Genomic DNA, 15,042 nt, shown 5'->3' with positions numbered 1-15,042 from the left:
TCATAGCAGGAAGGTTCTTGGTTTGTGTCCCGCTTTAGTCAAGTCTCTTTCTGTGTGAAGTTTTGCATGTTCCTCCCTGTGTCTCTGTGGGTTTTTCCCGGGAACTCCAGCTTCCTCCCACGGTCTCCCGTGCAGATCGGGGTTATATTGACTGGAGACTCTAAACTCTAAATTGGCCGTAGGTGTGAATGTGAGAGTGAATGGTTGTTTGTCTCAAATCCATGAAGTTGTTTCGTTGTCAGGTTCCTGCTCTCTGTCACATTGTCTCATTTTAAACTTAAATAGAATGAAGCCATTGTTAATCATTGTTATTAGCAGCTCCTCAGTTTTTTTTTTATGGAAACCCTGAAGGCAAGTGGCAGGCGATTTTTTTGGTGATGTTAAAAATTATTATGACAAATTAAGTTATTCTTCACCTCAGGGCTTCTGAGGTCAGTTTTTCTGACCATGTCAAATTAAAATGTCTGTTCCAGCTTCACATTAAGTCACCTGTCATCCCTTTTTGGTCTCTTATCCGCTGTTCTCTTGCCTTTTCCACAAACTTAGTCTTACTTTTTCAATTCACCACAAATAGCTCCTTAAATGAAGTCGACGTGCTTGTGGCATTTAATGCAGCGATCAGGTCGACAGCTGGAAGGAATCTGCCCTCTCTGTTCTTACTGGGTGGCTTCGGGCTGGTCATTACACTAACTTGTTGGAAAATCACCAGCAGAGCCAGAGAAAAGATTCTTGCAGTGCATTCATTTTGACTTTGCCAACACATATGACATATTTGTGATCATTATAGTGGTTGTTATTGATTTAACTTCAAAATTAGAGAGTCGCATTAAAAAGTGGTGCTTTGTGGGTGATCGAGGTCAAAGCTTCTGCTGATGTTGAGAGAATCACGACCTCCAGCCTGTACTGATCTTCAGCTGACCTCTGACCTTTGTGTGGAGGGGGGCAAGAGAAAAGCAAGTTTGACTCCAGGGATATTTGTATTTGTTTGTTCTGAATCTGCATTCGTGACCTCTGCTGACAGGAGTCAGGTTTAAATCAAATTATATTTCGTCAAAGAACTTCACGCTGACAGCAAACAATACATGCACAGCGTAAGCCGATAAATCAAACCATAATAAAATCAAGAAGGAGGGAGATTTAACCACAAATCCTCAGTTTTTGGATGTGGGAAATGATTTTCTCTCAGGAGAAGATTTTAAAATGTATGATGACGGTGGTACTTTTAGGCGTAGACCCTGCTTCATGTCAAGACAGTGCTTGTTCCCTGAGCAGACAGGAAGTTGGCTGGTACCACTCTTGTTACCCGGAGGTCTTAATTCAGTGTACTTGGTTCAGAAAGAGGCTCCATGAATAAAATATAGCATTCAAGACTTCTCCAGGGTGTACTCACTTATATGCTTTGCTTTGAGCTATAGTTACCTTTTGTCTCATTGCTAACATAAAAGTGTTGAGCTACAGCATTAGCTTTTTATTCATTTAAATCAATGGAGTGGGGTCTGAGCAGTACACGCAAAACATGAATGACTGAGCAAATATCACAATATACCCTCATCACCACTCAGTTTGTATACAAAATACAGTTTTGGGTAATGTTTTTAAGAATTTTGACTAAGTGAGCGTAGCCCCCTCGCTGAAAAAACTGAGGATCACCATAAATAATACATTCATCCTGAGGAATATGTTGACATGCCAAAATTCAAGGCAATCCATCAGGTAGAGCTGCCAAGGTATTTACCTAGAGACAAGTATGAACATCAGTGACTGCGTGCACATGCCCACTATTATCATGGTCAGGTTTTTGAAGTATCCTGTTTTCAGTGTCCTGGATAAGCTCTTATCCGGGTTTTCTAAAAACAGATTTAACAAGTTGGAGTATTCTGTAATTAACCAGGGTACTGGTGCCTGGATACATCTTATCCCTGTTCCTGAAAACTGAACTCCATCATGACGACTCGATCCCAATAGTCACGCCTGCATATCTATATTTGCTCTCATCTCCCATTGCTGCATGGCAATAAGCCAAAGTGACCTCCTTTTCAATTGCCACCCATCACAAACGGTCATTTGCCATGAATACAGGGGTAGGAATAACCTAATTTCTCAATGTTCCATGTAAACACCATATCCTGATTATGATAAAAAACCGGCATACGAGTGTGCATGTAAAAGCAGCCATTGTGGTGCTAGAGGAGGACACCCCAGTCAGTGGGATTCATCACTCAGGGGCCACGAATTTATGAAAATAACCCTTTGAGATATTTCAGCCTGGACCAACTTGGTGGACAGAACTACAGACGCTACCAATCGTAGAGCAACACTCAATCTAACAGGTTAACACTTTTTAAGTATGTATCGTGATGATGTTAAAGACTAATTGTAAGTTTTGTACCATCTAGCGACAACAGGACGTGAGGCAGCTCCGCCACATGTTCGTTCAACAGCACATGAGCAACAATCAATGCCTCCTGACTACAAAGTCCAACTATTCTCATTTCATTTCTCTCAAATTCAAACTGTGAAATGACAGATGGTTGTCGTGCGATCAGGACCCTTTATCTGTCAAAGACTCTCTGGAACATGGTGGACCACAACTTTGGATCGTCCTCTCGCTCTCTGTAATCAACAGACCCACGATGAGAATGATTCTTGGATCCAAGGCTGCAGGATGCCAGACGCTGTCCCTGTTCTCAGCTCGTAACCGTTCCATGGACAGAGGGGGTGACAGAGAGATACGAATGACATGGGAACAAAAATCTGAATTTAAAAAGCAGTGTTAAAAGCAGACGCACATGTTCTCTCACGCAGCAGAAAAGGAGAGATGCTGTTTTCCGGTTTTGGTCTCCCTCCCGCATCACCTGACAGCAGCCATATTTGGTAATGCGGGTCTGTGTGTGTTTGTGTGTTTTGTGAGGTTGGGAATGCTCTGACCCTTGTTTGTTTACAGATTTACTCCTGGATCTCATGCAGGAGGCACTGTGTTGACTAAAGAATTGGCGCTGTGATGGTTTGCGTGAGGGTGGCCTGGGATGAAGTCAAATTTCCGGACTGGATTACCATTTCAGTCCGCCCCTGCGGCTGATACTGGTGCAGCTGGAACAAACTAGCAATGAGTTCTGTTCTGAAATAATTATTTAATATAGATATTTATTTAATATTATAACAGATAACACACACTCTCTCTGTCCCTCTGACAGGCTGTCACAATTGCCATGTTTACGCCTGCCTATAATACTCTGCTTCACCATGTTTTAGTTTGAAAAGCGAGGGTATTGATGGGTAGAAACAGAGATGTTTGAGAACGATGACAGGGTCACCAACATTCACTAGAAGAGGAGCCAGGGATCAAACCTCCAACTTACTGGTCAGCGGACTACACACTATACCGCCTGAGCAACAGCCGCCCAGAGGTTTACTGTCAATAACAGTCTCACCTCATTATCGAATTATCGAATTAAAGAAATCCCTCCTCTTTCTTTTCACCACTGCTGTTTTTTATTCGTAGTATTTTGTGCAGAGCAACAAACTGCAGAGTAGAAATTCTGCTTCCTGTTCACACCGCACATGCCCCGAGAAATGGTCAGGTGATATGTGTTTTCAGGTGAGTTACTATGGACTGGGATTATTACTGATGCAGTGCTAAAGCGCTCGTGTGGACAGAGATCATTTTCATTTTAAAGTGTCGTTTTAAAACAAAAACGTATTGGTATGGATGTGAGAGATGTGAAAAGCTTTGAAAGATGTCGACAGTATTAATCAAATACGACCCCGTAATGTTACTGAGTTTACAGATTTACAGTAGGTCCCCGCAACACAAGGAACACCTGGACCACACACACACACACACACACACACACACACACACACACACACACACACACACACACACACACACACATTCTCAGGTCCCTCACAAAACTAATCATAATCTCATTGAGCAGTCTTATGATAGAATATTGAGTTAGATGCTCCAGTTGCTGCTGGGCTGCACTATTATATCCAAACATGGAGAGTCCAGAACACACACACACCTACACACCTACACACACACACAGACACAGACACAGACACAGACACACAAACACACACATAAAGAGAGAGATAATTGCTCTTTGATAATAACATTTTGCTTTTAATTCCTCCCAGGTGAGTTGAGTTAAAGTGTCAGGACGTGGATTCGTGTTCAGCAGCTTTGTTCACACAGGAAGTTTATCTGAGACGTAACGATGTGAATTATTGGTGAGGGAAAGATGAACAGATCAAAGAGAGAGAGAGAGAGAGAGAGAAGAGTTGCCTCTCACAGGCAGCATTCCTCACACATGACTGTATAAGGAGAAAGAATCAGACACCATAAGACCTCGCTAAAACACACAGAGACACATTTCTGCCGGCCCCTCTGTTATTTCTATACTGCTAGTCAAGTGCTTAGTGAGACAGCTCAATCGGGCCTTTCCATCTATTTTAGCTGCAGAGGAATTTGTTTCATGACAGAGTGTGTGGATGTGAGAGACCTATTATGTCGTGTCAGCGTTAAACTTCATTCTTGATGTGTTGAACGACTCATCGCAGTTTCCTGCATTCCTTTCCTGATTGTTTTAAGCTTTGACAGCACAGGGAGATAATTCATGATTGAAACAAAGTATGTATGTATGAAAAACTTGATTCTCTCCATCCATCAGCTATACCGCTTACTGTTGAAGGCTGCTCGAGCATAGACTGTATATGAAAACTATTCCTGAGTGACCAGCAGAGGGCGACTCCACGGGTTGCAACCAGAAGTCACATTATCAGAAAATGACTGTAATTCTCACTTGCTTTATAATATCAGTAAACATTTTTATAAATTAAATCTGAATTGTCATTGTAAGCATTGCATACATTGAAATGAAATAACACCTAATATAATAAATAATATAAAATATATATAATACTAAAGTCAGTGTATGTGGTCACAATCGTTACTTTTCAGCTCATTATAGAAAGATGTTCATTGTGTTTATTATGGTTCAATTTAGCGTCAAATAGATAATGAGGCGTGGACACAGTGTGATTGACAGCTACCGCCCAGGTCTCAGGTGGGTATGCAGTATCCTCGAGTATCAGGCTCCACCCCCCGCTGCTCCTAATATGGTTACTTCTGATTACATAAAACCAAGATGGCACTCGAAAAGATCCCAAACTCTAGGATTCAAAGCGACAATTCACAACCCAATAATAATAATGATAAACTTTATTTGTACAGCACTTATGCAGTGCTTTACAAATGGAATCAGTAAAAACAAAATTCAAATCAAATAACAAACCCAACAATAATTTACGATTTATGGTAAAAAATTAAACAGAGAGGACATATTAAAAAAACAACGTTGAGCCGGATTTGATAAAAAGGGATTTAAGAAATGCCACTGAATCTGGAAGCCTCAAATCCTCAGGCTGGGAGTTTCCAGAGCTGAGGGGCCCTGACTGCCAAAATCCCGGTCACCTTTAGTCTTGAGCTGCCAGACAGCCAGCGGGCCCCCGTCTGAGGATCTGAGGCTCGAGCAGCCGTTACGGTGGGTTGCCACTTGGGCCGGAGCCAGTGGACAAAGGGCAAGAGGCGGGGGAACACCCAGGACAGGTTATCAGTCTATCACAGGGCCGTCATGCACAGACACAAACACACCATGCTGCGTGAAAATCAAACTCACCAGATGAGAATAAAGTTGACAAGCAAAACATATAAAGTTACAGCCTGATGTTAAAGTTTTATAGCCTGACAATTTAGCTGTGTTCAAGCATGGATTCAGACAGAGAGTGCAGAGAGGGGCAGGAAATGTGTGTATGGGGGGGGAAATGTACTCTGACTGGGAGTCAAACTGTGGATGTTGCATTTATCTTTCCACCTCACCTGTGCCTCACTTCTAAGTTGACACCTGCTTTGTTACATTGTGTTATGTTGCCCTGACAGTAGAGCACACTTACCTCTGCTGAGGATCAACAGTCCCCTTAAATTCAATCAAGCTGCACACTTATAATATATAATATATACAAAATTCAGTCCTCAATAAATGCCAGATTTCTTTTTAAAAATTGTATAAATTATTGCCTTGAAAAAATGTGAAAAAAAAGCAACGTTAAAGAAAGTGATACAAAGTTTTTGGGGATCTGGAGCCTGATCTGGATCTTCGCCAAAATTGAATGGGTTCTTCTCTGATGCATACCACTAAGTTTAGTAGTAATCAATAATTTTTTTCTGTATACTTGCTTAAACAAACAAACTAACTCATGTTTCCACCAAGTAATGTTTACCAACGCAGTATCTGCCTTTGCCCCTTTCATTCATTGGTTAGTCGTGAGCTACAGGGAGATTAATCTGCAGCAAACATGTGCAGTGATTCAATTATATCTGCAATTACATTTGACACCTAACTTTTCATCTTGATGTCCTCGATTTTCTTTCGATTAGTTCGGCCATGTGGTTCGATGAGTGATCTGTGACAGTCTAATGTCTTTACTTGACTCTGTCTGGTGTCTGTCTTAATGTCCCCAATCTGACTGGCTCTGTCTGTAGCTATGGCTCCACATAATCCAGACATTTGTCAGTAAATCACTTAAGTGTCTTTTATCTCCTCTGTGCATTCAGTGATCTGAGAGGATGGATTTGTTCCTGAAGATATTAAGATTAACAAAGAGGGGGACTGTCTCCCGGTGCCGACTCACTCCCCCATCCCTCCACTGTACACTCCCCTCTTAGATAAATATGGAAGCCTGTTACTGGACCATCTTTATAGAGAGTCGGTCGACGGCAGTATCCTGCTGCTGAAAACCTTCTGGTGTGTTCGGACTCTGAATATTTCACCTGATCGGCAAAAACAATCTTTCTGTTTTGTGCTTGAAACAATCCCACATTGCTGCATGTGCTGACTGCATGCCACCATGATTCAAGTATAACGAAAAGTGTTTCCTATTGATTATTTAGACTGTGGTGGCCAGCCATATTTAAAATTTGTCCTGCCACAGTTTCATAATGAACCAAAATATATTTACACATATTCGCAACAAAATAAGAGATCTCTAACTTGGTATGTGCAGTGCTATTTGCCAAGTTCTTTCTCCCGCTAATGCAAGCAACCGCATGCTCCCACCACTGTCCATAATGTTTTTACCGTCCACGCGGATAGTCGGACCTCATAGTTTCGGCTGCAATGTTGTGCTTACTCTCCTGAGAGAACATCTAAGGTACTTCTGTCTGTCCTGGGAGAAGGATCCCTCACATGTGGCTCCCTGAGGCTTCTACATACTTATTCCCCTGTTAATAGGGTTTATTTGGGTTATTTTTCCTTACTCTTGATGAGGGTTAAGGACTGAAGATGTCGCACATTGTTAATTGAGATAAACTGTGATTTGTGAATATGGGCTATACAAATCTTTTTTTAGAATACCATAGGTACCGAACAATACCGAGCCGCCACTGCAGCATGCAGTATTTGTAATCCTGCTGACAAACGAACAAATGGGGAAAATGTCACCTCTTTGTTGGAGTATAGAAATTCAAGAAGCAGTAAAGTCATAGTGCTTCACCAGGAGACCCTGAGCTGTTTACTCCCCCTGATCTCATTCCATTTGAAAGCAGTCAGCTCATGTAATTATGTAATATGTAATAATTGTTGTGTTAATGTTGTTAAAGCGACTGACAGGAAATTAATTGATGACAAAAACAACACCAGTACTCTGACTCCAAACCACAACACTATTTAAGTAGACAACATTTCAATCACAGATGAATCTCTGTCGTTCTTTCCGTCTCCGTCTAATCAGGATGTAATTACCACTTGTCACCGCAGTGGCTGGTGTTACATAACGTCGCTCTAAGAAACCAGTGTGAGGAAGACATTCACGCTGGCGATTGTCGGTCCTCTGGTCCATATTCAGAAAGTTTAACTAAACACTGGAAAGTCAAACTTTCATTTGTTGTTGTTTGCACTGATAAATGTGCTTTTGTGCGGCAGGTGTTTTAGCACTAACGCCCACACTGTCAGCTCAGCTGGCTGTTCTGCTTGAGAGCAGACTCAGGTTTCCATAAAATGAAAGACTGACTGCATCCAAACACTTACATTATAAATACACCCTACAGTGGAACAGAGGGTGAGACCCTATTTACGTTATATAGGAGTGATTGCACCCACATGGATACAGCTTGTCTTTGTATCACTAACTCCTGAACATACGTTCTCGAGTATGGGATGAATATCATGCCATATTCAAAAACTTAAAAAAACGCTTTGAAAGGTGGAAACTTGTTGTTTGAAAGCTGGAAATCCAGTGAAAAGATTTTGCAACATTTTGCCCTGCCTCGCAAATTGTTTTGATCGTCTGAAAGAAATTTCTCTCTGCAAATATTATTTTGTATTTGAGTTTTCAACACATTTTCAGAGTTTAAAATTTGTCACTGTTCTCCAAGTGCATCCATTTGTTTTCCAGGTTTGTAAACGTAAACAGTGTAAATAGTGATTTGAAAACTGGTGCACGTACATTGGAAAAAAAGCTCTGAAACCTTAAAACTTGAGTTTTAAAAGGGGAAATCTCGTTTTTTTAAAAACTTTGCAGACACACACCTACATTTCTATTGCATTTGTTTGTTTCTAAGTCGAGCCCACATATTTTGCGAGCTCACGAATCACGCGATCTTTCGCAGCATTGTCCCCCAGCTCTGATCAGAAACACAGAAAGTCGGGATCCTGGATGCAGGGGCATTTGACCAATTGTTTGCTCTTTGCTGAAGGTACAATCCAATCGCATGCTATATACCAAATTATTAGGTATAGACGTGGAGTTTTTTGTCTTTTTTTTTGTTTCAGAATATGGCACGATACTTATCCCATACATAAGACGTGGTCTCATCTGAACTATCAGTGTTTGCATGTTGTTGAAACCAGATGTTTGTCCATACATGCCGATCCACTAGATTCATCTTTTATTCCATGTCTGGCCCCGTCGTAACTGCAGATTAACAGAAAGAAAGCATCAAAGGTTGTTTTCTTCATACTCCAGATTTTCTTTTATATTGTGCTCCTCTGACTGATGGGACACTGACACGCTGCCCTGTGGTTTCTTAAGATGTTCTGAGTCATGAGGCTTTAACTTTATCACTTAACTTTGCCTTTTGATCCTGGAACCAACAGATTCAGAATATCTGGCCCCTGAATCGTTTGGCCGCCACAGAGTTTACATTACTGCACCAATTTTCTTTTTGTCATTTCAACGGCCTTCAACACAGTCCGTGCACTTAATATCAAGTATTACACCCAACAGTCATCGGGCCTGGTTCAAACCAGCAGCGTGTCAGTGACTAATAAGGACAATTTTTGTCAGTGTTTAACTTTTTCGGAGATAACAATGTGTAACCAAAAACGGGACCTAATTTTATATATATATAGAGTCAAAGTTTGGCTCAGGAGTATGTTTGCATTTTCATGTGTTAGAGCCTTCACTCCATCAGGCCACAACAGATAAGAGTGTGTGTGTGTGTGTGTGTGTGACAGTTGACAGTGTCCTTCTGCCTCTCTCCTCTTCCCTCCTCTCGTCTCCCTCTCTTCCCTCTCTCCTCTTCACCGTGAGCACGCCGGCCTTTACGGCTCCACATGTGGTTCGAGTTTTCAGCCTGTTTGTTTTGCCAGCACAATAAAGAGTGTTTACTACAAAGAAAACAAAGGAAAGGAGTCCTAATAAAGTTTATTGCACTTTGTGTCAGGTCCCAGGCCGAGGGAGGGAGTCACGTGTGGTAATGAGACTTTGCCTCAGCCTGGTAAAGATAAATCAGGATGCAAATAAAAGTGGACTGAGACAGACTTGAAGCAGTTCCCAGCGATCACCTGTCGAACAATGCGCTCATTGGATTATGCTTCGACTGGGTCTGTTGTTGTGTAGGTGGTCCGTCTTCGTTTTGCTGCTCATGTGAACCACCTGCTCGATTCCAACCAATACATTTTTCTATTTATTTCCCGTCAAGTATGAAACGATAAAACAGAAAGGAATTTGAGTTACCTCTTCTTTCCAGCATCCATCATGTTTTAATGTGTGCTTTTGTTCTAGGTACAAAGACTACAGGGAGCCCCCTTGGTCTCCAGACGCGTACCAGTTCTCCAAACACTACTGGTGTGTCCTGGCTGCACGACTGGCTTTTGTCATATTGTTCCAAGTATGCTATCTCATTGTTTATTTTCTGTTTATGATCTGATGCTTATTACAGCTGACACAGAATAATAAGCATATTACAAATAGGAATCGGTGCGAGTGCATACATGGTTATGGGTTTTCAGTAGGCTACATAAGTTGCACTGCGGTGTAGTAAAAAGCACCGCATAGATTTTGTATGTGTTGTCCCATTGCCCATTTTATGCAGCTCAGTTGTATGGAAGTGATTTGTACATTAAAAAGACATAGAAAGTAATTGTGTGTGCATGCGGTTGTGGACCACTCAGTTCTAATTCGGTGGATCATGCCGTAGTGACTTTATGGTCGCAGACACGACCAGATGCCGCAGTCACTTTCCCACCGGCTCCTTTCATAAACAACTCGTTCCGCTTTCAACCCGTCACCGACATGTGTCTCCCAAATGTCCTTCAGCAGCAGAGCTGTCCGAGACGTCTTCTTTTCAAAGCCCTGTGAACTGTATTATATGTATCAAATTAAAGCATGGTTGTCCCCAAAATAAAGTAAGACTGAAAGAAACAATAATATTCATAGGTACTATTTAATTATTTGATATTATTAAGGCTCAGAATTTCCCATCAACATAAATGCATTTGTGTTGAAGAAACCTGAGCACATACACATTATAGATTCCTTGTAACTTCCACAGAAACATATTGTTCACCGCCTGTCATTTTTCAAAAACATTCATCTCTGCATCCATCCCCCTCTCTCCCTCTCTGCTCCAGAACCTTGTGATGTTCCTCAGCCTCGTGGTCGCCTGGGTGATCCCTGACGTCCCCAAAACCATCGTGGAGCAGCTCAAGCGGGAGAAGAAGCTCCTGGTGGACGTCTTCTTGAGGGAAGAGAAGGAGAAATTCCAGCTCATCCAGAGCCTCTTCGCCAAGGACACCACGCTGCAGCCAGGCAGCAACGTGCTCCACCCGGGACCGGGCTTCTCCATCCCAGGCCGCTACAGCACTCTCCCCCCAGGCCCCACGCAGACCCCGGCGGGAGACGGAGCCGGGCCGAGGGCGAGGTGTCGGGCCGCCAGCTTCAGCCAGTTCAGCAGGAAGATTCCACCGTTGAATGAAAATGAGAATTCCAAACACACAGCGGTGTGACACACACCTGCGGGGCTGTAGCTCAGGACTGTGTTGCTCGGGCGATTCGGTCTGTACACGTCTCTGACTGTGTCTCTTGTGTCCGGGTGTGGTCGACACAGTAGCGCTGTGATTAAAGACGTCACAGCCTAATTCTGAACATGACATTTGATTAATTGGTCTCAAGTTTGGTTGAATGTGCACACTGGTTGAGTGGGTGTGTATGTTGTTCCTATTCGCAGCGACTGTTCACCTGATAGTGTTATCATTTTTACTTTTTGGTAAAAATAAGTGACTTAGTGAGCAACACTAGCTTCATAGCGTAGACAAGCAATAATTACTGTATTAACAATGTAATATTACAGGGACGAAGAGACTGGAGATAAAGACAGATCTATGAACTAATGGACAGGTTCACTGCTTCAACGTAAACTGATTGATGGACATTGTGGCTTACTACTAGAGCTGGGGACGGTCAGAAGTTGCCTGCTTTTCGTGCTTACGCTCTTTACGTCATTTTTTTGTTTTTAACTGAATCTGTAGCAGCTCCGACATTCCGCATTTCCCACACTTTCCGCTGCATGGCACCGAGAGCACACACGCCTCCTAGAAGAGCTAATCATTTTCTCTTTTTTCTACACCAGTCATTGTGTTCAAGTTCATTTTTCTTCATAGAATTCAGGAATCTCTTTGAATCATTTTCAGACTTTACTAAGATTGTTAGTCACGCTACATCTGCTGCTCGTTGTCTCTCACTTCCCTGTACGTACTGATGGATGGATGCACATGCCAATGTGGCATATTGTTGTGTGCCACTATTAGATTCCAGTCCAAGCTACAGTTTTAGAATTAGATGAATTGTGAAGCATTTTTCCTGTTAGCCATATGGACGTTTACAGCTGTCGGTAGAATTACCTGATGACTACACTTTGTTAAAACTTTGCAAAACTGTGAATAGCTAGAAATGGTCTATGTGTTTATTGTCATGGAAACCAATACTTCATAAGCATTCCTTCATTATAAAATACCAGACTATACACTGACGTTCATGCAGGTAAGTAATAAATCTGGATATCTACTACTCAAACAGAAGAGCTGTCATCGGAGAAGTTAGTGGTGTCATGCAAGTTCTGATTGGCAGCCATATTGGAGGTTTGTTGAGAAACACAGACGGTACACAGATTCGAACAGGACCATCTGTTTCTGACTGAATCAGTCTTTCCAGTACTCAGATACATCTGATAGATTATATGTTTAGACAACTTCAGCTTGTTGGCTAACACTTGTGCCCTCATTTTCTAAGGGCAAAAACACAATGGAGTGAAAGAAATGGAGTCCATGGCATGTGAGCTGCTCTCTGCCGACAATCCCACAATACAACGCTGCACATTTTATAGATTGTGTGACTCAATAACTGACAGTAATGATGTAAAATAATAAAGATAAGTAAGTGTCTAAAATCTCTACGACTCAATACCATAGACTGTAGATAAAGATTGGACATCTTGAATCATCTTGCTGCCACCTGGTGGCTGGCTGCAGTATAGGTCGTCAACCCTGCCTCCTCCATGTTAGTGGATGACATGGATTAAACTAAAAAGTCAAAGTACATGTTATTTATTTTTTGTAGTTCGGTTCTTCAATCGTTCATTGATTGGTTTTAATTGGTAATTTGATGCTATAAAAACCCGGTGGAATGTTTTGATTGACAGCTGAGATCGACTCATGATTGGTCGAGTGCATGCATTGGCAGTGAGCCTGATACTGCAGTGTCCATGGTTTCGTTTTTGTACAACAGGAATAAGCGACGTCCATCTTTATATACAGTCTATGCTCACTACTCAAACTACCGAGAGTTCACTAGAGAGGACAGTAAGAAGTTCTCCACTTTCTTAACAAGATAGCGCTGCTGAAATCATTTTCATGCCCCTTAACAACATTCAATATTTGGGAGGATCCTTTGTGATATGTTTGTATATGGAAATCAGCGAGCTAAACTGACGATCAGACGGTGGAAGCTAATCAACCCCGCTAATGTTAGCGCTAAAACCTGCTCCATGTTAATTTTTGTTTGTGTTATTTCAACACCAGCTGAGCCTTTGACACCCTCTGCAGACTCAGTGCTGTTTGTTCCGTATTATTCAAAATGTAGCTGCTTCTTTTCCATAGATCCAATCGTGTTGAGAACAAATGGCCAGATATTGCAACTCCCAAACAAAAAATCATTTCCCTTTGATGATGCAAATTAGGAGAGCTCTAATTGGAATGACTGGGCGCCATCTTGGAACACCATATCCAGTTCTTGTGACATCACCAATGCCGACATGTGGCCCTCAGTGCTGTTTAAGAGGCCTTTTGTGTATTTCTGTCTCAGTTAGGACTCAGTGACAGACTGTTCACTTTAAATGTGTTCACATGGGTTTTAGGACAAGGACATAATTAGGAGTGTTGTACTGGATTTTGTCATCCAAGAAAATGTGATCCTTACCTTAAGCTGGTGTAGAAGTTCCTTAATACGTGATTTGTTGATGGATTATGAAATGATTTTTATATGTTGTGTGATCTGTTTGCTTTTTTCTCATTGGCCTTTTTCTTTTCTTTTCTATTTTATTGTTTGGCCTTTTTATGAAGCCGTATAGTCCTAGTGAGATTTCCTGGCCAGAAGAAAATATTAAAGCTACAAGGCTGAAGTTTCTCTGCTTGCTAGAATGTGGCAATGCAACCACACAGTAAATTGTATTTAGATGACCCCCACAAGGAAATGCATTTAAAATGACATAATACTGATAATTATCTCAGGTACCCATTTGGTCTTGTAGACTTTTCCACTGTGGAGATGTGGAGAGGGTCTGGGGTTGATTGGTCTTGTGGGAAGTTTATGTGGCAACCAGTTGATCAGGTGGCTGAAAATGGCAGCTGGTCAAGAAATGACTCCTGATAAAATGTTCCCTTGTTTCCCCCTGCCTTCTTCCATCTTAGCTTTCCTACGGGTTGTCCCTCCACTGAAAATAATAAAAAAGAAAGGGCTCTGCTCACTTTATGTTCAAATACAAAATTAACAAAATGCATTTTAGTAAAATGATTTCCAATGAAGCCAAGAAACACTATTGAACAAGCTTTTTGTAACTTATGAAGACCCATATATTGTTCTCATGAATTGGGAAGACCAAAACAGAAATAAAACGAGAAAAAAGTGAGTGATTACCTAACTTGCATTTGTAAAGCTATTGGGATGATGATAATGGTTTCTGAACATTTCTGAATATATTTCTGTCACTTGGTGGACGTTGTAGTTCTTGTTACATTACATATGTGACACTGTTGCTTAGAATAAGACCTCAGGGGGGTTAAGGTAACTCTTCAGTTACGTTTTAAATTAACACATAATTAATTGATTTGTCTTCTCTATGGCATTTGCAGCTTTAAACAGGTAGTCAGCATTATTGCACATTAATATTAATATTAATATCTACACTAAATTGTAGAATTGCATTTTCATTTTCAGTTGTTATAACCAGTAGTGGGGCAGCAGCAATGCTTAGTCGAGTGTTCTGTTGTTTCTCTAGTTTTTCCTGGTGGTTTTATCCTGACTGAGTATATGGATATGAATGAAAACAGTATTTATTTTTAGTGCTCTGGAAAGAAACCCGTCAACTAAAGAAGAACGGACTGAAAGCCCTTTATATAGTTTTAGATATAATAGCAGCGGGTACATATAATGTCGGCAAAAGCAATAAACATTGGACATTTGTTTGTGTCACCTGATTTACTG

General features: G+C 41.4%; 1 protein-coding gene across 1 annotated transcript in view; it reads left to right on the top strand.

The window, feature by feature from the left end:
- Positions 1-14,467, top strand: part of ano2b (anoctamin 2b) — a 66,877-nt gene extending 52,410 nt beyond the window's left edge. The window contains exons 25-26 of the mRNA XM_035148134.2: positions 10,069-10,174; positions 10,917-14,467. Of these exons, the coding sequence (XP_035004025.1) occupies positions 10,069-10,174; positions 10,917-11,291 (481 nt within the window). The 3' untranslated portion in view covers positions 11,292-14,467. The remainder of the gene's footprint in view (positions 1-10,068; positions 10,175-10,916) is intronic.
- The last annotated feature ends 575 nt before the right edge of the window (positions 14,468-15,042 follow it).

This window comes from Hippoglossus stenolepis, chromosome 22, assembly GCF_022539355.2.
Source record: "Hippoglossus stenolepis isolate QCI-W04-F060 chromosome 22, HSTE1.2, whole genome shotgun sequence".
Taxonomy (NCBI): Eukaryota; Metazoa; Chordata; class Actinopteri; order Pleuronectiformes; family Pleuronectidae; genus Hippoglossus; species Hippoglossus stenolepis.
This window is presented reverse-complemented; position numbering and strand designations above follow the sequence as displayed.